This window comes from Wyeomyia smithii, chromosome 2 (genome assembly GCF_029784165.1).
Source record: "Wyeomyia smithii strain HCP4-BCI-WySm-NY-G18 chromosome 2, ASM2978416v1, whole genome shotgun sequence".
Lineage (NCBI taxonomy): Eukaryota > Metazoa > Arthropoda > Insecta > Diptera > Culicidae > Wyeomyia > Wyeomyia smithii.
The window spans coordinates 209,470,519-209,490,958 of record NC_073695.1 but is presented as its reverse complement, the minus strand read 5'-3'; the positions used below and the strand labels follow the sequence as shown (position 1 = coordinate 209,490,958).

The window sequence follows — 20,440 nt, the reverse complement described above, 5'->3', positions numbered from 1 at the left end:
AAATATTTCTTGTTATGAAGCAAACAATGAAATGCTGATTCAACACCCGAAACTAGACGGCTCACGTGTTGTCAAAATGAGTCAACTTTTCATTGAATGCATTTATTAGTGCCCACTATCACACAGAGACTGCATTTCACTGAAGTGCCTCACTGCATCAGCCGCTATCGATGCTGAGATCCGCTGCAACTAGTTCGCTATCCATAGCCATGCCACAGCTGGCCGCTTTCCGCCATCGCTGGTATCCACTGCACTGCTAGTGCTGCTACTAAGGGTTGACGACTGCTGTTGTCGCTGTCTAGAACTATTATGAGTGGCTGAAACAGACTCTTATATAGGCCAAATAGCATGTTTTAAACTGCAAGGTATATGATTCTGTAGACCGTGCTTGGGAAGCAATCATATAACGACCAATCAGAGGTCGAATTTTTCGTTTTGACAAGGCTTGACTATTTTCAATAGTACAATAGTGTGAATGATAAAATTACAATTATTTTCATTTGGCAAGAATCTTAGAAGATTTTCCAATCTATTGCTGCCAGAACGAAGGAAATCCATCGAATACTAACCGATTTATAAGCATTTGAAATTGGACATATTTTTCACTTTTTTCGGTATTAGATTTTCATTTCACATCCCTATGTAGCCGAGCTTCCTGAGAGAAGTATTCTACTTCAAAAAACTAAAAGAGGTAAGCATCAAGTTTTGCAAAAAAAAAATCACTTGATTTTTTTTGCGATTTGCTCGGTTCACATCTGCTTTCAAAATTCACTGCTCATAAAGTGTTATTTATTGAATCAAAAGTAGTGAATGAAAATGCCTACCGTCAATATGAAGGCAAATTATGCAAATAAATTAAATAGGTAAATAGTTGGATAGACGTAGATATCATCGAAAACTAATAAGAACAACAAGAACAAACTTAAAAAATTAAAAAAAAAAAACAACAGACAACTTTTAAGTACCAGCCTCCCATATGCGTTCCGACCACCCTCGAAGAAAATTGTGCTGTCTTTATATCAATATCTCTACCAAACATCTTCGCAATAATATAAAGCGATAAATTGATCTAAACCACAGCCACTCGATGGTAGAAAAAAAGCACAAAAGAATGCACTTAACATAATATCCCCAATAGATCATTTTTCATCCGTTGCCCAATCCACGGCTAATGACTTCCAATAAACGTTGATTGCACTTCCAGAGAAAATTATGCATCTCACAATAGTACAAACGATTTCCAATAAATTCTCCTGATGGACCTCCCCCGAAGGCGCATGCATTAACATTTAAACAAACATTAGTGTGGATCCGCAACCGAGGCAAGGATTGGGTAAACGAACACTCAAAGCAGTGGGTAATAAGTGGCACGCGATTGGCCCATATCAGACCTCTAGCTAAGATACTGCGACTGGATATGGGAGAGAGGATGATCGAATGTGAAACATTCGGTGAAAAACTATCAATTTTCAATCAGAAATTCCGGTAATGAAAGAATTGAAACTCAGCGTCGGTTGCAAAGTGGAGCGCATGAAGAGTAGAACCAGCAGTAGCAGCGCTTAGGCTTGGGCTTGGGAGTAAGTCAAATGAAGAATTGTATTTTAATTGAATCGTTTGAGATGTGTTATTTCTGATTTACACCCGGCGGCTGATTATCATCAAGTGGTGCTGCTACTGCTGCTGCTGGTAGCTAAGCAAGTTCCCGTTGCGTTACGACAAGGGCAGCGTCAGACGGCGTCATGCGCTGATGAAAGAGCACAACTCTAAACTGCAGTTGATGACTCGCTCTAGCGAAGGGTAAAATGCACCTAACGGACGGAGTTAAGATTTGCTTCTTGACTATGAAACGATCGCTTTGCTTCGTCATTCCTTCCGAATGTCGGCCGGCACGGCAAACTAAATCGTTTGGATGCTTGACTGGATCGGATTGGAAGTTTGACGTGGCGTGTGATGTTGGAACGATATGAATAATTGATTTCAACATTCTGACTTACTGGTGGCCACTCGCGTGTGCTGGTCGGGTTGTTGGCTACAAAATGCCAACGATACGGGTAGGTAGGATCGATTGGCTTCTTGGCTGCCGCCACTTTAAATAAATAGCTTGGCGCTCTGTCGGAATATGGTTTTATACTATTAATAGCGCGGCTATAGAGCTGTTCAAATATTGATATTCTGTTTGATTGCCTACGAATCAATTGAGATGAGCTGAAAATTTCTTCTGCGACCGCGGAGCGTCGGCGCATATTCAGCCTCAGGGCGTCTGCCCATTTCTCCCCCAATACAAGATTAGTTAAGAATTTTGATTAATATTTGACGAGCTGCTATATATATTGCGGACGATTGAGTTCGTGACTGTTGAAAAAAAATGAAAAGAAAACCCCGGCAAGACTAAACAATCATTTCAATAGCTTATCATTTTCGTCCGCCATAAAAGAATGAATCGCTTTTTAAACCCTTTGGCCTCTGGCTCGATTCGTTTAAATTGAACACCAGATGTAACCCCGCTTTCCCTCCGCTCTGGTCTACTCTCGCCAACCTATGACTCAATTGTTTTTATTTCACTCAAGTGGCACTCTTGTAGCTATTTCACTATTAATTATATATTCTCTCTGCTTTTCGGCTTTCGTTTCTTTCCAGATGTCCGGCCTGGTGATAATAGGCGTCACGGTGTGGACCGTGCTTTGGAAACATCAATACGTATCGCTTCTGTCGACCACGAACTACGCCATCGGAACGTATTCGCTGCTGGCTGCCGGTTTGCTGGCCGTTCTGGGTGGAATTCTGGGTTGCTGCGGCGTGTGGCGCGAACACCGCGCGATGCTACTGGGGGTAAGTTGATACCATTCATCATCCTCACGTCACTGATGCGAAATTGTTCTAAGAAATATTTGTTTTTGCTACCTGCAGAACAGATTTGCTGAAATTTGCATCATTTTTCCATAGTCGTTTTTGTTTGGGAGCGTAAAAAAACTGCGAATTGAGACGGATTGAAAGAGTCATGTCGCATGTTTGACTGCATTTTCAGGTAACAAAAAATCTGTTCTACCTGCATGGAATAGATTTATGCCAAATAGAATAATATTTGATGCGACTGCCTCTGATCAAAACAAAACTGTCCGTCTTACAAGATTAGGTTTTTTTTAGTCGTGATTTTTATCCGTTATTCTCCAAAAAACTAATAACAAATCTGAATGAGTCGTAAAACATTACATATAAACTGCCTGTAATTGCATTATTGTAACATTTGACATTTTATGGGTTTCGTGATTTTCATGGGGAAATGCTTGATATTTATGAAACAATGGGATGTTTGTTTAATGAAAGTCGTGATAAATAACAAGTTGGTTTAGTCACACAGCTTCAACAGCTGCGTAATTCTCACACTACTTTACTTTTTCCACTGTTTTGTCAAAAAAGCTTTTATGCTATTCTGAATCCACATGAGCATCCAGAAGTTATCGGAAGTTATTTTGGTAAGGTAATCAACCACTTACGACTCGTTTCTGGTGTTCTGCTCATGCTCGTTGAATCCAAAAAAAAACTTCATTTCCGCTGAGATATATTCTAAAAGTAGCGCTGTAAAAATTTCTTCAAAATTAACTTCAAAAGTGTTGAACATCTGTTGAACTTTGTATCAATCAGTACTTTTTTCATAAAACTTAGTTCAGTTAAACTATTCATTTGCAAGATATATTGGGAACCTATTTCCCAAAATATGATAATTTAGTGTTAATACGTTAATTGAAAGCTTTGTCAGGTCGTATGTTTCATCGGCCGGTTTGGTTTGATTTACTTCTCTGCTTACACTTAGAAACTGAACATATTTTTTCTTAACTTAAACCATGATGCTTTTTGTCCTCATGAATTATTATTCAAATTGAATTAATTATTCAAAAACATATCTTAGACACAAGATATGACGCTGTTTTAGTTCTCTATTATAGTTTATTTATTTTTCATTGGCTATTAACAAGGAAACCCCTTCAGATAGTAGAATAGTATGCGCTGAATGCGTTGATACTGCAACTGAGATACGTACGGACTAGTAATAATTTTCAATATTTACTTCTCAAATTAGTAGAGTTTAATAGAAACAGAAAAAAAAATTATTTCTTATTTCTTATATCATTCTACTAAGACGCTCAGTAAAATATTCACGAAGACATGCTCTATACACACGATCATTCTGCTTGTTCCAAACAGCCTTCAACGTAAACAATTTTTCATCTGAAAAAACTATGTTGTGAGCAGCAAGCGTCTTCAGTAGCAATCGAAATCTGGCAACCATGTCGACCACATTATTTTGTTTCTTGAAAGCTTCGTATCCAAGGTCCGTTTTGGTTATTTTATGCATAGTTTTATGACTCATGTTCAATTCACGAGCCATTTTTCTTGCTGCCCTGGATTTCGCTGGATACGTTCTTTAACTGATCACCGCTGCAGTCCGCACGCTCCTCTTTCTACCCGTTTTCTACTTAGGGGACAACTTCCTTCTCCTCGTTCCAGCAAGATACAGAATCTTGATTGGTTCTCCAATTGAATCCAATGCAATTTTCCTCTGAAAAAAAGTGAAGCACTGCCTCCATCACCTTCAAGTGATTTATAACCATGTTTTGCAATCAAATCAAACACAGCTGATTAACAGGGTAGGCCTCCCGATGCGAAAAAAGGCACTCAAATGTGTGAATTACTTTCATGGTGGCACCCTGCGCTGTTGCGTGGCTAAAAGTGCTACATTTCGGCAATCTGCTTCGAAGCCTGCAAGAAGATAGAACATTTTACAACAGTTCCGCTGGTTATCAACACGAGATGAAATTTTTCATATATTCGTATTGCACGGAATAAAATCTCTGTGTGTCTTGTGAAGGTGGGGAATGACATAACTAAAAGAAATGCCGGTGCCACATACACTATGGCTCTATAATGAAGATTACGAAGCAAGATGTTGGTATAGTTAAAGTCCCTCTGAAACAAAGACCAGACATTGGAAAGAATGTAAACAACACTGTAACAACAGCAATAGATGTAAATGCCTTAGAATTTAATTTAAGTATCAATTAGTCACTTAATAATTTATCACAAGAACGACGTCAAAATAAACAATACTATTTAAAAAAAAAAGAATGTTATTATGTCAGTGCGGATATCATACGCTATCAGATCATGACTCATGAAATTTATTAATATGTTGATCATGACTGAATGAAATTTGCAATTGCATTAATCGACAGTTTTTAAGGTAATTATATGTTATTTGGAAAAGCTTAGTGGATGATTGTTATCAAATTTCAACTGGGATTGAAATCTGCTACAGTTCCGCAGTAATTTGATGTCTACCACGATTCCGACTTCAGACGATAGTACGACGTATCCTGCTGAAAATACTGAATTTGTTGCACAAAATTCATTAAAAATAAACTTCACTCCAAAATAAACCACAGTCAAATATTTAAAACGTCTTAAGAAAGACGGTTAATCCGATTTCACAGCAGCGTTTTGAACTTAATTCTCATGTATGCCACCAGAAAATGTCAGCACGAAAAGAATCTTGTTGTTTTCCAGCCGTACATGTGCGATATGCAACACACAAGAGCTTCATAAACTGTTGCGTGGCTGGGGGTACTGCATTCTTACTATCTTCTTCCATCCGACTCTAGAAAAATTAAATTTAACCGCAACACAATACAACGTGTTATTTTGCTACTACAAGGTTGAAACAACCTTCAATTTTCAGGAAAGACATTGCACAGTGGTCCAACAAGGCAAAAAGTGGAACTGAATTCCATAGCACCTTCCACCATCATCCTAGCTCATAGTGTTTTCGGAACAATTGTTTGTAAAAATGACCCGCATAATCGCAAATTATCAAAAATTATGAAAAATTTACCATACTGAAAATAAAAAATAAACTAACTTTTTTGTATTAAGAGGTAGAGGAATGATTTATTCAGAAAAGTTGTAGAAGATTCAAAAATATAACAATTTGTTGAACAAATGAAAATTCTATCTTCATTGGGTAAAAAGGTATAAAAAATATTATATGGAATTTACTTAAAATTTAGTTTTTTGTACTTAACTTTTGTTAGTTGCATTTTACGCGAAAGTGTCGTTTGGAAGACTTGTTAGGGCCTTAACAAGTCACACAAACACAAAACGAACATTTTTGAAAAAGACCATACATCCCCAGGACTTTTCCTTACAAAGTTATATCATATTTTTGCTTATTTTTTCGATAACTTCAAGAACGTATGAGTTAAAAAGGGGCAAGTGGAATCACGATATCAATACTTTTTTGAAGTTCAGCTCAAGTGCTATAAACTCTTGTAGGTTCCATTTGTCCCAATCCATCCATATTAACTTCTTAAAGTTATCGATGTAAACTAAAATACGCTATAATTTCGTAAGGAAACGTCCTGAAGATGTGTGGTCTTCAACAAAAACGTGTGTTTTGTATGCCCAAATGCTTATTTAGAACAACGTTTTCTTAATAAATGTAACTAACAAAAGTTAAGTACAAAAAACTATCTTTTAAGTAACTTTTACATAAAATATTCTGTAACTCTGTACCCAATGTAGATAGGAAATTTGTTTGTTCAGAAAAGTTTCATATTTTTGCATGTTCTAAAGCTTTGTCTCTTAACACAAAAAAGTTATCATTTTCAATATATGAAAACCTACTGCCACATATGCTCGCCCTACTCTAACATGTCTATAGCACTTGAGCTAAACTTCAAGAAAAATTATGACATCATGATTGCCCCTTTTTAACTTATACGTTCTGGAAGTTATCGAAAAAATATGCTAAAATATGATATAACTTTGTAAGAAAAAGTCCTGGAGATGTATGGTTTTTGGCAAAAATGTGTGTTTTGTATGCCCTAACAATTCTTCCGAACAATACTTTCGTGGAAGCGGGGGCCTAGTGTGGTTGATAACGTCTCCGCCAACCACGCTCGACGCCTGGGCTCGAATCCCCCCGCCGACATAGGTGTCGATGGTTGTGAGGTGGCGTGATCCACTCACAACCAACCCAACTGGTCTAGATTCAATCCTAGCCGACACCGGGAGATTTTCTGAGGCGAAAAATCTCTGGGATCACGCCTTCCATCGCATGAGGAAGTAAAGCCGTTGGCGCCGGTCCGTTAATAAACGGGTCGTGAGTTAGGGTTCTAATGCAACTAACAAAAGTTAAGTACAAAAAACTAAAATTTAAGTAAGTTCCATATAATATACTTTATAACTTTGTACCCAATGAAGATAGGATTTTCATTTGTTCAAAAAAGTTTCATAGTTTTGAATCTTCTACAATTTTCTCGAATAAACCATTCCTCTATCTCTTAACACAAAAAGTTAGTTTTTTTTTTATTTTTAGTATGGTAAACTTTTCATAATTTTTAATAATTTGCGATTATGCGGGTCATTTATACAAACAATTGTTCCGAAGACACCATTAAGCTAGGATGAAGGTAAAAGGTGCTATGGAATTAAGTTCCACTTTTTGCTTTATTAGACCACTGTGCATTGGCGTTTAAAATCCGTTCAGTGGTAGTAACTTAAATTACATTAAAGGAGAGCACTTTTTCATTGCACCTACTAAATTTAAAATTTTAAATGAAGTATTCTCGATCACCAAGTTTTTTTTTATTTCTCTTCACGGCAGCTTTCGACATTATTGTATTAGTTTCGAAAAGTTAACGCTATTTACTCGCTAAAAAAATCTTTGGTTTGGTCTTGTCCTGAACATCGTGACGCCAGTTCTAAATTAAAAAAGTCACTTCAGGTCGGTGGGCATCCAGCCTTCCCTACATGTCCATTATATATGTTTCTAACAAAACGGCAAGAAAACGATTGTACCCCGATTACGCTACATACACCAGGCGATAAGATTGACGTTGGGCTAACATCTATATCGAAGTTAGGCGCCTAAATTTGAAAATCTAGTAATTCAACCAGGGAAAACCAGAGTCTGGTTTTGAGCTTTTATATATTAGTCATTTCTATTCAGAATATCGAGGTTTTGGCATCAATCGATCAGAAATTCTTTTACGGTTGAATTTATGTAACAAAAAAATCACAGGAGGGTTGTGTGCTAAGTTACGACCGCAAGGTTGAAGTAGAATACTTTTACAAGAAAGATAACCCGGCTGCTTGCGTGTCAGTCATTTTGAAATCGGATTTGTTTCGTATATACCGCTTGTTAAGCACAGTATCAACAAATCGTAATAAACATCACACTGCTGTGCATTTGCAGCAGCATCAAACCTCAGTTGCAGTTTATTGTTAACCATTCATTATGCTCTTCCAAATACATTTAGTAGCCTTAAAAAAGGCCGATTGCTGCAATTGCAATTTTCATTCAATTATTGCATAAATGCTTCATGGTCAGATAGCGTGCGATATCCGCTCTGACATAATAAATTTTTCGAACGTTGTGGAATGATATAATTGGAAAAATAGGTGTGGCTAAACTATTTCCAGTTATACCATTCTACAACGTTCGAACAATTTGATTTCGTATGTCGTAATACTCATGTACGGAAAATACATCTCATTCATTCTGGACCCGCCTTTATTTTCAGTCTCTACAGATTTTCTCAGTTTCGTAACACGGATGTACAAAAACGATTTCTTGTGGACATTCTGTCTAGCCGGACCGATAGAGCTCTCATTAAGGCAACAAAATAATATGTATTGTGTCGTGTTGTGCGGCTTGGAAGAAAAAAATATTCCCATCCCCGTGTCGCATGGAAGCAAATTGTCTCGTGTTTGATATTGCCGATGGTAAACATGAGTTTTATACTCATGTCTACCATCGGCAATATCAAACACGCAACAATCGAAATTCTGCTGTGATGTCAGTGATGCACAGTATCAACAAATCGTAATAAACACCACACTGCTGTGCATTTGCAGCAGCATCAAACCTCAGTTGCAGTTTATTAATAACCATTCATTATGCTCTTCCAAAACCATTTTTTTTTTCATCGAGAACCCAAAACCATTTAGTAGCCTTTAAAAGGGCCGTTTGCTGCAATTGCAATTTTCATTTAATTATTGCATAAATGCTTCATGGTCAGATATACCCGCTGCAACTGCTACGCTATTCGTAGCCATGCCACAGTTGTGGCCGCTATACGCTGCCATTGGTATCCGCTGTCCCTGCATCAGCTGGCCCAGCTGCTATCGATGCTGAGATCCGATGCAACTAGTGCGTTATCCATTGCTACGCCACAGCTGTAGCCGCTATCCGCTATCGCTGGTATCCACTGCACTGCTACTGCTGCTGCTAAGGGATGACTGCTGTAGTCGCTGTCTAGAACTATTATTTTCAATTGCAAAGTATATGATTCTGTCGACCGTGCTTGGGAAGCAATCATATAACGACCAATCAGAGGTCGAATTTTTCGTTTTGACAAGGTTTGACTATTTTCAATAGTACAATAGTTCGAATAATAAAATGACAATTATCTTAATTTGAGAAGAATCTTTCCAAGAAAATTTTCCAATCTATTGCTGCAAGAACGACGGAAACCATCGAATACTAACCGATTTATTAGCATTTGAAATTGGACATATTTTTCACTTTTTTCGGTTTTAGATTTTCATTTTACATCCCTATGTAGCCGAACTTCCTGAGAGAAGTATTCTACTTCAAAACTATTGTTTGAGATACATTGCAATATTGGTGAATAACATCGTTTATCTTAATCATACCGAGCGACCAATCACTACCTCTCTTCCCAAGCACAGCCGACACTAACGGATACAACTGATCTCACATTGTAAACGATTTGTTGTTGTTGTTGTTGTTGTTGTTTTACTCGAGGTCACTTTCTGTTTCCGATGCTTTTTTACTTTCCTTACCATTCCCTATCCTTCTAAACTCTTCCCTCTTTCCAAATAAATGACAACACTTTGACATATAAGGTACCATTCGAACATTTCACCCCATCATTTACATTCCAAAATTATACCGGTATCATACGCACGCTATCGAATTGAATTTCTCATTCGGGCGTTGGCCGGCGAAGTGGACGGTTCTTTCTGGATATCGAATCTCTATAAACATTCATTAAGTAATGATGAATGAAGACCGTCTAAAGGCGGGACTGGAACTATAGGGTTAAAACGAAAATGTATCAAATGAATTCCGATGAAAAATAATCGATAGAAAAGTACAGTTTAACATTTTGTTTATTATTATTATTTTTTTTTTTTGACGTGGGACTACGTCTTTCTTCACTATATTAAGGTACATTCTGCGAAAACTGGAAGATTCTAGATGCTAATAGCGCTCAAACAACTGTTCCGATTTCAATATTTTAAATTCCGTTGGAAACCTAAAATATACAAGATTTGTATAACATGACAATTTTAGTTACCATTTTCTTATTGCTCCGTGAAAATTGCGGGAAAGTTTGAAGGCCGAATATCCACATACATTTTTTATACGATTGGTATATTTCCCTAACGCAGACCTCAAAATCATAGACGAAATGATTTCACGCATTCTGTCATTGGCTAGCAATGCCAGCCAATTGACATTCATCACCCAACGTAAGCGACGAAGAAAGAAAGCAGAGATGCTTCCACGTGATTGGTTGTTCCCCCAATCACTCACACTGAGTGACGCTATAAAAGGACATGTAATAGCGTGTATGTGTGTGTATGTGTAAGTAACATGTGTGTGTATGTGCGTGTATGTGTGTGTGTATGTGTGTATATGTGTGTATGTGTAGGTGTGTGTGTGTGTGTGTGAGTGAGAAAAATACAAACTTGTCTCTAGCTCTAGTGTGTGTGTATGTGTCTGTGTGTGTAAGTGTGTGTGTATAAGTGTGTGTATGTGTGTGTGTGTAAGTGTGTGTGTGTGTGTGTGTGTGTGTGTGTGTGTGTGTAAGTGTGTGTGTAAGTGTGTGTGTAAGTGTGTGTGTAAGTGTGTGTGTGTAAGTGTGTGTGTGTAAGTGTCTGTGTCTGTGTTTGTGTGTGTGTCTGTGTTTGTGTGTATGTCTGTGTCTGTCTGTGTGTGTCTGTGTGTGCGTGTATCTGTGTGTATGTGTCTGTGTCTGTGTTTGTGTGTGTGTGTCTGTGTTTGTGTGTGTGTCTGTGTGTATGTATGTGTGTGTTTGTATGTGTGTGTGTCACTGTGTGTGTGTGTGTGTGTGTGTGTGTGTAAGTAGCGTGAGTGTGTCTTAGTACCATGTGCGTGTGTGTGTGTGTGTTTGTGTGTATAGCGTGTGTGTGTATTACCTGTATGTGTGTATGTGTGTATAACATGTCTGTGCAAAAATGCATTTATCCGAGGTAAATATATTTATGACAGAATACTTATATATATGAATAAAAAAAAAAAAAAAAAAAAATATATATATATATATATATATATATATATATATATATATATATATATATATATATGTATATATGGATATATATATATATATATATATATATATATATATATATATATATATATATATATATATATATATATATATTAGAGTGGGTCGATTTAAAAATCGCTTAGGCACATATGATTTTCGGATTCTAGGGATCAAAATAAGATACTTTTCTCAAGAAACCATACCTCTATAATGAATTCTGATGTCCCTTGTACTAACGTGTAGGTACCCAAAAGGTCAAATTTCAAAAAATCCGGTTTTGACCCATTTAGAGTGACCCAATCGAGTCCAAATGTATGACCGACCCCCACTACTTTGGAGGGCTGACCCACCCATGCTAGTGTTACCCCCCTGGGACCCCCCTAGGGGGTCTCCCATACAAAAATATAAAAAAATAACCATTTTTGGCACTTTATATGACAAAAATCAGTGAAATGGCTATTATTCCTCCGCACAAATGAAGTTTCTAGGAAAAAAATGTTTTTTTTTGTTTCTGGATTTTTGTTTTCTCTTTGAAAATTTATTCGATCAGAACATAGGAAAGAAACTAAAAAACTATTGTTTGTAGTATTTTTTGGTTTCAACACTGGGCAATTTCGCACGGCTCTCTAATGTTGCCTCCATAACAGCCTCTTCATTTTCCGATATTACTCGTTTGGAAACGCTAGCTAGCAGTTGAACGTGTTGTTCCGTTCCTTGTATATGTAATGGAATATGCGGATCAGTAAATGGTGAATCATCTTCATTTAAATATGCTATCAATGTTTCATACGGAATGATTCGCGTGAATGGTGGTTCAAATACGTTATTTTTATCAGTCAAATCGATCATTTTCGTGTAATCGAAGCAATGGAAGTTTATATCTGGTTTTTTATATTCTCTAAGTTCCGATGGGTCTTCAACATTGTCTCGATATCGTAAAATTTTCTTGATAGCAGAGTCGCGCACCTCTTTCCTATCATCAAACAACATTGATAGCAAGATATTTTCCGAATGTGCAAAATATGGATTATTTTTAATTACATGATTGACAACAGTGCGTAAATTTGGCTCCAGAAATTGTGCCCAAGTAATGTACTTGAAAAATAATACACTACCGTACACGACAGAGCTGTAATACTTGATATTAAAATACATTGGCACATAAACCTTAATTATAAATTCAACCAGAATTCTTAAATTTTTAGGTGGTTTTTTCATTGTCACATATAATCGAAATAATCTAGCGGCCTTGGTGAGCCAGCGAGAATGTACAATTTTCCCTGGTTTTATGTTAGCCAGATCCACAGAAACCACGCCATTAGAAATTGCATGTGCAATGTCGTATAAGTACTGCGAATCGGTGGAATATTCGTGCTGTTCTGCAACTGGAGGCATATTTTCCAACGCAATTCTCTGAAAGTCGCTCACCACCTAAAAATATATAATAATTAAATAAATTTATTATGATTTCACCATTCAAAATGTTAGAAAATTATAATAAATGAGTGATAGCAATGACTTACCGGAAGAGCTTCAGAATTTTCAATTTGCTTGCTTAGTTTCCCGGTTGTTGATGTTGGTCCAGTGGTGGATGATTTATCCAAAACCCCAAACAAATGTCGAAACGGAAGTTCGTTGAAGTGTAGAAGGCAAACAAACCAATGCAATGGTCTTTTTAGCAGCAATTCGAATCTTCGTATAATTCCACCGTGTGTGCCAGTGTTTGTTGGCTCACCGTCAGTGCATATGCCAATCAATGCATCCAGAGATATGTTTTTATAGTTGAAAAATTCATTCAATTTTGTTGTTTTGTATTCAGCACTTTCCTCTACCAGTCTTGCGTAACCAATCAATCGAGAATTCGGTTCTCTCAAAATAACAAGGTGAGGTTCTTTTACCATCCTACTATGATACTTACCATCAATTTTTTCTCTCGTATAAGTATCATCTTTTCTGCCGTCGAATGAAAACGCTATTAAACTGGAATCATCAAACCTTTTGCGGAGCACTATTCGTCTCCATTTCTCTCTTTCTCTACGAACTTTCGATTTATCCATGATGAGAGGTTCGCCATGCTGATCTTTCATTTCAAAATCTTTGAAAAGACTGGTTGCCAATGCTGACGCTTCTCTATCAGACACACCAAATCTGTCACACATCAAGGCAAAGTTAAAACAATCGTATCTTTCTGTGTATTGTGAACTTGTGCTTCTATTCATAACATCTTCATCAACCGTCATCGGTACGTCTACGTATGTTGTATCATCGGGATCTTCGTATGTTGGCATTGTTGGTATTGATGACGATGTCCCTTGCTCTTCAATTTCCATCAGAAATGCATCAATTGTTAGTCTTCTCTGTTTATGTTGATCGTGCATAAACTCTTTGAGGCGTTCTGGAACCAAACCGCAGTTACATTGAGCTGCCGTCAAATCGCATTTACATGCTCCAATATAAAAAATTTCGTTCAGAGTACCGGTAAACACTAATAGGTCTCTATTCGTCTTCTTAATTTCGGCTTGGTATTTGTCAACCAACCTATTCAATTTAACAGCAACATATTTTTTTGAAATTATTTCCACACCAAGTTTTTCCCAAATTCCACTCAACCTATCTGTTACGTGATTAGAGAATTGTTTATAAGAAAACTTTTTTTGTTCTGTTTTTGCACGTTCGCTTAAGTAAAAATAATATCTCAAGATATCCAGATCGGTTGGTAAATTAATATCATTCAAATCAGAAGACACACCAAAAACAGCAACATCATGCTTGGGTATATGACTCATTGGGTTTTCGATAGCTGATGATGTTGTTGCTATTTCATCTTGCGGGTTCATTGTAAACTAAAAAAACATTTTTTTCCTGGAAACTTCATTTGTGCGGAAAAATAATAGCCATTTCACTGATTTTTGTCATATAAAGTGCCAAAAATGGAAATTTTTTGATATTTTTTGATATTTTTGTATGGGAGACCCCCTAGGGGGGTCGCAGGGAAGTAACACTAGCATGGGTGGGTCGGCCCTCCAAAGTTAGTGGGGGTCGGTCATACATTTGGACTCGATTGGGGCACTCTAAATGGGTCAAAACAGGATTTTTTGAAATTTGACCTTTTGGGTACCTACACGTTAGTACAAGGGACATCAGAATTCATTTTAGAGGTATGGTTTCTTGAGCAAAGTATCTTATTTTGATCCCTAGAATCCGAAAATCATATGTGCCTAAGCGATTTTTTGATCCCCTACAAATCGAACCGCCCTAATATATATATATATATATATATATATATATATATATATATATATATATATATATATATATATATATATATATATATATATATATATATATATATATATATATATATATATATATATATATATATATATATATATATATATATATATATATATATATATATATATATATATATATATATATATATATTTGGCAGAGCTGTATGCCACCACGGGTCGGTATTTGGCGATTACCGTAGGCCACGGAAGTGCTAACTGCAAGAACGCAGTCCCATCAGCGAGAGCTAGCCTAGGTTGTGGTGAGACTCAGGCATTGGGCCGCTGAATTCTCACAAAAGTCACATTATCCGGAAGCAGCTCTGACGGAGCGAATAGTGCCGCTCCCACCACCCAAATGCACTAATTCGCCCATTGGGATTGATGCCAGTAAGTTCCCAATTACGGTAACTGGTCGCAACGCCATATGATAAGAGTCGGATTTCGTTTTCGTACCACGATTCTGGGCTGGCACCTGCGCCGAGCTCCCTTAGTAAGGTCGTGTGACAACGGCTTGAAACGGCGAGACAACAACCGGTGCAGGGGTCTCCGTCCCGTAAAACCTGGCAGGCCTTCCAGTACGTTCCAAATTCATTGCCCGGTGGGAACCGGGCAGGAGTGGGATCAGATGTCCTTTCCTGACTTGCGCCGGTCGGGGGTGTCATAGTTGCTCATAAGGCGCTATGGCAGCCGCCCCTAGCCATGGCCTCACTGCTTCGGCATAGACTACCATGGGACCAGATAGGCGACCACTCCAGTATGGATAAGGATAGCGGCTGGAAGGGAGGCCCACTTAACAAAAATGAACAGTAATAATTAAGATCAACAATTGGGCGCAGATGGGTTGAAAAACCCGTTTGCACGAGGAGGCATCCAGAGGTCTCCGCCGAGAAAGGCGGAGATGGATGCAGTAAAGGACGCCTGCGAAGACGGCAATCGCAGTGGCTGGTCCACTGTTGATAAAGGCGGTCGGAAGACAGCGAGACCTACCGCTACCGAAGGTAGTAGCGCTGTCGGAGCAGCTCGATGCCATAATCGAGTTTGCGAAAAGTCGCACCAACACGACGAAGTACCTGAAGCAGGCTCTCTACATGCTTCGGTCCTCCGTCGATGCTGCGAAGAAGGAGCACGCCGAGCTCAAGGCAAGAGCGGTGGCTGCAGAGAAGAATGCAACGGAGGTGACCGGAAGGGCGACGAAGTCGGTCCAAACGGACACCTGCATGTTTGCAGCGGTTTGCGCCTCCGGGTCAGCCGCAAAAAGAGCAAGGCAGTCTCCGGGGGAAGCCCCCGAGAACAGCAAGAAACGGTTGGTTGTGCTAAGCCCGCGAGATAGCACACCAACGGCCTCCAAGTCCGCCGAAAAGTCTGCCGAAGTGGCAGCTACGGGAAACCCTTGGGTTACCGTGGGAGGAAGGAAGCGCCAAAAAGACAGCAAGCACAACGACGAGAAGGCGACAAATCGTCCAAAAATGGGAAAGAAGGCGCGAAGCAGGGGCGACGCCCTCATACTCAAGACGGAGGGGTCCAAGTACTCCGAAGTCTTGAAGAAAATGAGAGGCGAAACCCAGCTCAAGGATCTGGGAGCGGATGTGCGGACCATCCGTCGTTCTCGCACCGGCGAGATGATCCTTGAGCTCCGTAAGGATGCTAAAAACAAGGGCGCTGCCTACAAGACGGTAGCCGAGCAGGTCCTCGGGAAAGATGTGCAAATTCGGGCACTCACCTCAGAGGTGACTCTCCAGCTCAAAAACCTGGATGAAATCACCGAGAGGTGCGATATTGCACAGGCCCTAAAGGAGAAGTGCGGAGTGGAAGTAGCCACTGAGGTAATTCGCCTCCGAAAGGGTCCAGCGGGGACCCAGGTGGCCACTTTCCGGCTTGCATCGGCCGATGCAACTCTGGCCCTGAAGACAGCCAAACTTAAGGTTGGCTGGTCAGTATGTCCCCTGAGCATACTCCAGTAGCCAGACGTTTGCTTCAGGTGTTTCGAGGGAGGACACAAGTCCTGGACCTGCAAGGGGCCCGATAGGAGCCAGTTATGTAGGCGTTGTGGTGGTGCTGGCCATAAAGCTAAAGACTGCGGGGAGCCTCCCAAGTGCTTGGCATGTACTGGAAAACGGGACGCCAAGCACTTTATGGGAGGCCCATGGTGCCCAGCCGGTAAGGCGGCCACGAAACCACGGGCGTGAGGGTGACACAATTGAACCTGAACCATTGCTATGCGGCACAGCAGCTGCTATACCAAGCAGCGTCTGAGTCGCGGTCGGACATCGCAATCGTATCGGACCCCTACTGCATTCCTCCCGGAAACGGTAATTGGGTTGCAGATAAGTCCAGTACGGCGGCCATATGCACGACCAGCAAGTTCCCGGTTCAGGAGGTTGTGTCAACCTCAAATGAAGGATACGCGGTTGCCAAGGTGGACGGAGTGTTCTACTGCAGTTGTTATGCTCCGCCGCGTTGGTCTATCGAAAGGTTCACCCAGATGGTCGATTTGTTATCTATGGAGCTGACGGGACTAACACCCTTAGTAGTGGCGGGCGACTTCAACGCTTGGGCTGTTGAGTGGGGAAGCCGCCGCACGAACCGGAGGGGTCAGATCTTGTTGGAAGCTTTGGCAAAGCTCAACCTAGATCTGGCCAACGTTGGAACCAAGTGTACATTCAGCAGAAATGGTGCGGAGTCGATCATCGACGTGACGTTCTCCAGCCCAGGACTGATCGTGAACTGGAGGGTAGACGATGGCTACACCTATAGTGACCACCAGTCGGTCTGCTATAGCGTAGTCCAGAACGTGAGGCGGCAGGCGACGGGTAGAGCCAATACTCCGACCGTCCGCGGGTGGAAGACATCGCATTTCGATGCCGAGGTATTTGCAGAAGCAATGAGAAGAGAGCGCGAGGGGGGCAGTTGGCTCCGCTCGAGTGCTGACCAATTAGTTGCCACATTATCGCGGGCGTGCGACGCCACCATGCCTAGGACCCGCCAACCTAGGAATGGTAAGTCACCGGTATACTGGTGGACCGACGCGATAGCGGACCTCCGTAGCGCGTGCCTCCGTGCAAGACGGATGTTGCAACGTGCACGTACCGATGCACAGAGGGTAGAGCGCCGTGTAGTATTCGGATCTGCAAGATCGGCGCTTAAAAGTGCGATAAAGGCGAGCAAAAGGGCCTGCTTCGATAGGCTATGCGCGAGTGCCAATACGAATCCGTGGGGCAACGCCTACAGAGTCGTAATGGCGAAGACCAAAGGCGTGTTGGCGCCTGCAGAGCGATCACCAGCGATGCTGACGCGTATCATCGAGGGACTCTTTCCACGACACGAGCCAAATCCTTGGCCTCCGGTTGCTGAGTCTCACGTCCGACGTTCCAGTATCTCAGACCAGGGATGGTCGGCCAACCTGCCGGGCATCCAATCCGTGAGAGACGGCAGCCGTGCAGAGGTTGTGGGAAGGTAAGGGTTACGAATGAGGAACTCATCGTGATCGCCAACTCCCTAAAGGTGAGCAAGGCACCGGGACCGGATGGAATCCCGAACTTGGCCATCAGGACGGCCATGAAAGTGGCCCCCGATCTATTTCGAGCAGTCATGCAGAAGTGCCTGGATGACTGCCTCTTTCCGGACAGGTGGAAGCGACAGAGATTGGTGCTGTTGCCGAAGGCTGGGAAACCGCCAGGGGACCCATCGGCATACAGACCTATCTGTCTGCTGGACACTACGGGCAAGGTGTTTGAGAGGATTATCCTCAACAGACTGGTGAAGTACACAGAGGGTGTAAACGGTCTGGCAAATAACCAGTTCGGCTTCCGGAAAGGTAGATCCACGCTGGATGCTATTCTCTCTGTCACCAAGACGGCAGAGGTAGCACTCCAGCGTAAGAGTTGGGGCATTCGCTATTGCGCAATCGTCACGCTTGACGTGAAGAATGCATTCAATAGCGCCAGTTGGGACTCCATAGCGCTCGCGCTTAGGAGCATCCACGTACCGGTGTCGTACAAGATTTTGGAAAATTATTTCCAGAATCGGGTACTAGTTTACAACACGGAGGAGGGTCAGAAGTGCGTCCCAATCACCGCAGGGGTACCGCAAGGTTCCATCCTGGGCCCGGTGTTGTGGAATGTCATGTATGACGGGGTGTTGAAACTAAAGTTCCCTGTAGGGGTTGTGATCGTCGGTTTCGCAGACGACATCACGCTAGAGGTCTACGGCGAGTCGATCGAAGAGGTCGAGTTGACGGCCGCGCACTGCATACGCAAGGTCGAAGACTGGATGCACTCTAGGAAACTGGAGTTAGCGCACCATAAAACGGAGGTTACGGTTGTGAACAACCGCAAATTAGAGCAACAGGCGGTGGTCAGAGTCGGTGACTGCACCATTACCTCAAGTCGTTCCTTGAAGCTCTTGGGGGTTATGGTTGACGATAAGCTCACATTTAAGAGTCACGTCGACTATGCCTGTAAGAGGGCTTCAACGGCCGCTGCAGGACTATCTCGAATGATGTCCAATAGCTCAGCGGTATATGGCAGCAAGCGTAAACTTCTTGCCAGCGTGGTTTCGTCCATACTTAGGTATGGTGGGCCAGCGTGGTCCAAAGCGTTAGGTACCAACAGTCATCGTCGAAAACTGGAAAGTACCTACAGGCTCATGTGCCTGAGGGTTGTGAGCGCGTACCGTACAGTGTCATACGACGCAATCTGCGTCCTGTCCGGCATGATGCCTATCAGCATAGCCATTAAGGAGGACGTAGAATGCTTCGATCAACGTGACACACGGGGTATACGAGGCACCAGAAGGTCATTCTCGATGATCAGATGGCAGCAGGAATGGTCCAATTCCGCAAAGGGTAGATGGACGCATCGACTTATTCCGGACGTATCCGGATGGGTCGGGAGGCGCCATGGAGAAGTTAACTTCCACTTGACACAGATTCTGTCAGGTCATGGTTGCTTCAGGCAGTATCTACACAGATTCGAGCATGCGGGGTCCCCCATGTGTCCCGAGTGCGCGGATGCGGAAGAAACTGCTGAGCATGTCTTCTTCGTGTGCCCTCGTTTTGTGCATGCGCGGAACGACATGATGGTAGTGAGCGGGCCAGACACCACTCCGGACAACCTAGTTCGGAGGATGTGTAAAGACCCAAACATTTGGAGGGCGGTTTGTACAGCCGCCTCTCAAATAGTTTTAGAATTGCAAAACAGGCGACAGGTTGACCACCGACACGCCAGTGTTAGCTAACGGCCAGTCTCCAGGTTAGTTAGCTAAGTTAGCAAAAAGATCTATAGGACCAAGAGGGTGCACAGAGCACAAAAGCCGCTCCCCGAAGCAATACCTAGCGGTGGTCCCGGGGAGTATTATGGGCTGGAGACTGGAGGGGTTTTAGTGGGTCCGGTCACTGATTCAAACCAACCCCACACTCCCTGAGGTTGGTCACCTCAGGGGTTTGGATGCAAATTTCCCCTCCACCTGAAACAAAAAAAAAATATATATATATATATATATATATATATATATATATATATATATATATATATATATATATATATATATATATATATATATATATATATATATATATATATATATATATATATATATATATATATATATATATGAAGAATACTTGTACTAGTATAGGGTTAATTATTTTTCCTATAAGTACTTCAACTGGTATTTCTATGATAGTGACCATAATTTTATGCATGTTATTTTCAGCACTGAGCTTGTTTTGCGTTTATTTGTAACATGAGACTGACCAAAATTCATATT

At 41.1% G+C, this 20,440-nt stretch overlaps 1 protein-coding gene across 2 annotated transcripts in view; it reads left to right on the top strand.

Moving 5' to 3' along the window:
* Window positions 1-20,440, top strand: part of LOC129724269 (CD151 antigen-like) — a 191,963-nt gene that overhangs the window by 147,544 nt on the left and 23,979 nt on the right. For both annotated transcript variants that reach the window (XM_055679000.1, XM_055678999.1), the window contains one exon: window positions 2,638-2,829. In XM_055679000.1, coding sequence (XP_055534975.1) covers window positions 2,638-2,829 — 192 coding nt within the window. The remainder of the gene's footprint in view (window positions 1-2,637; window positions 2,830-20,440) is intronic.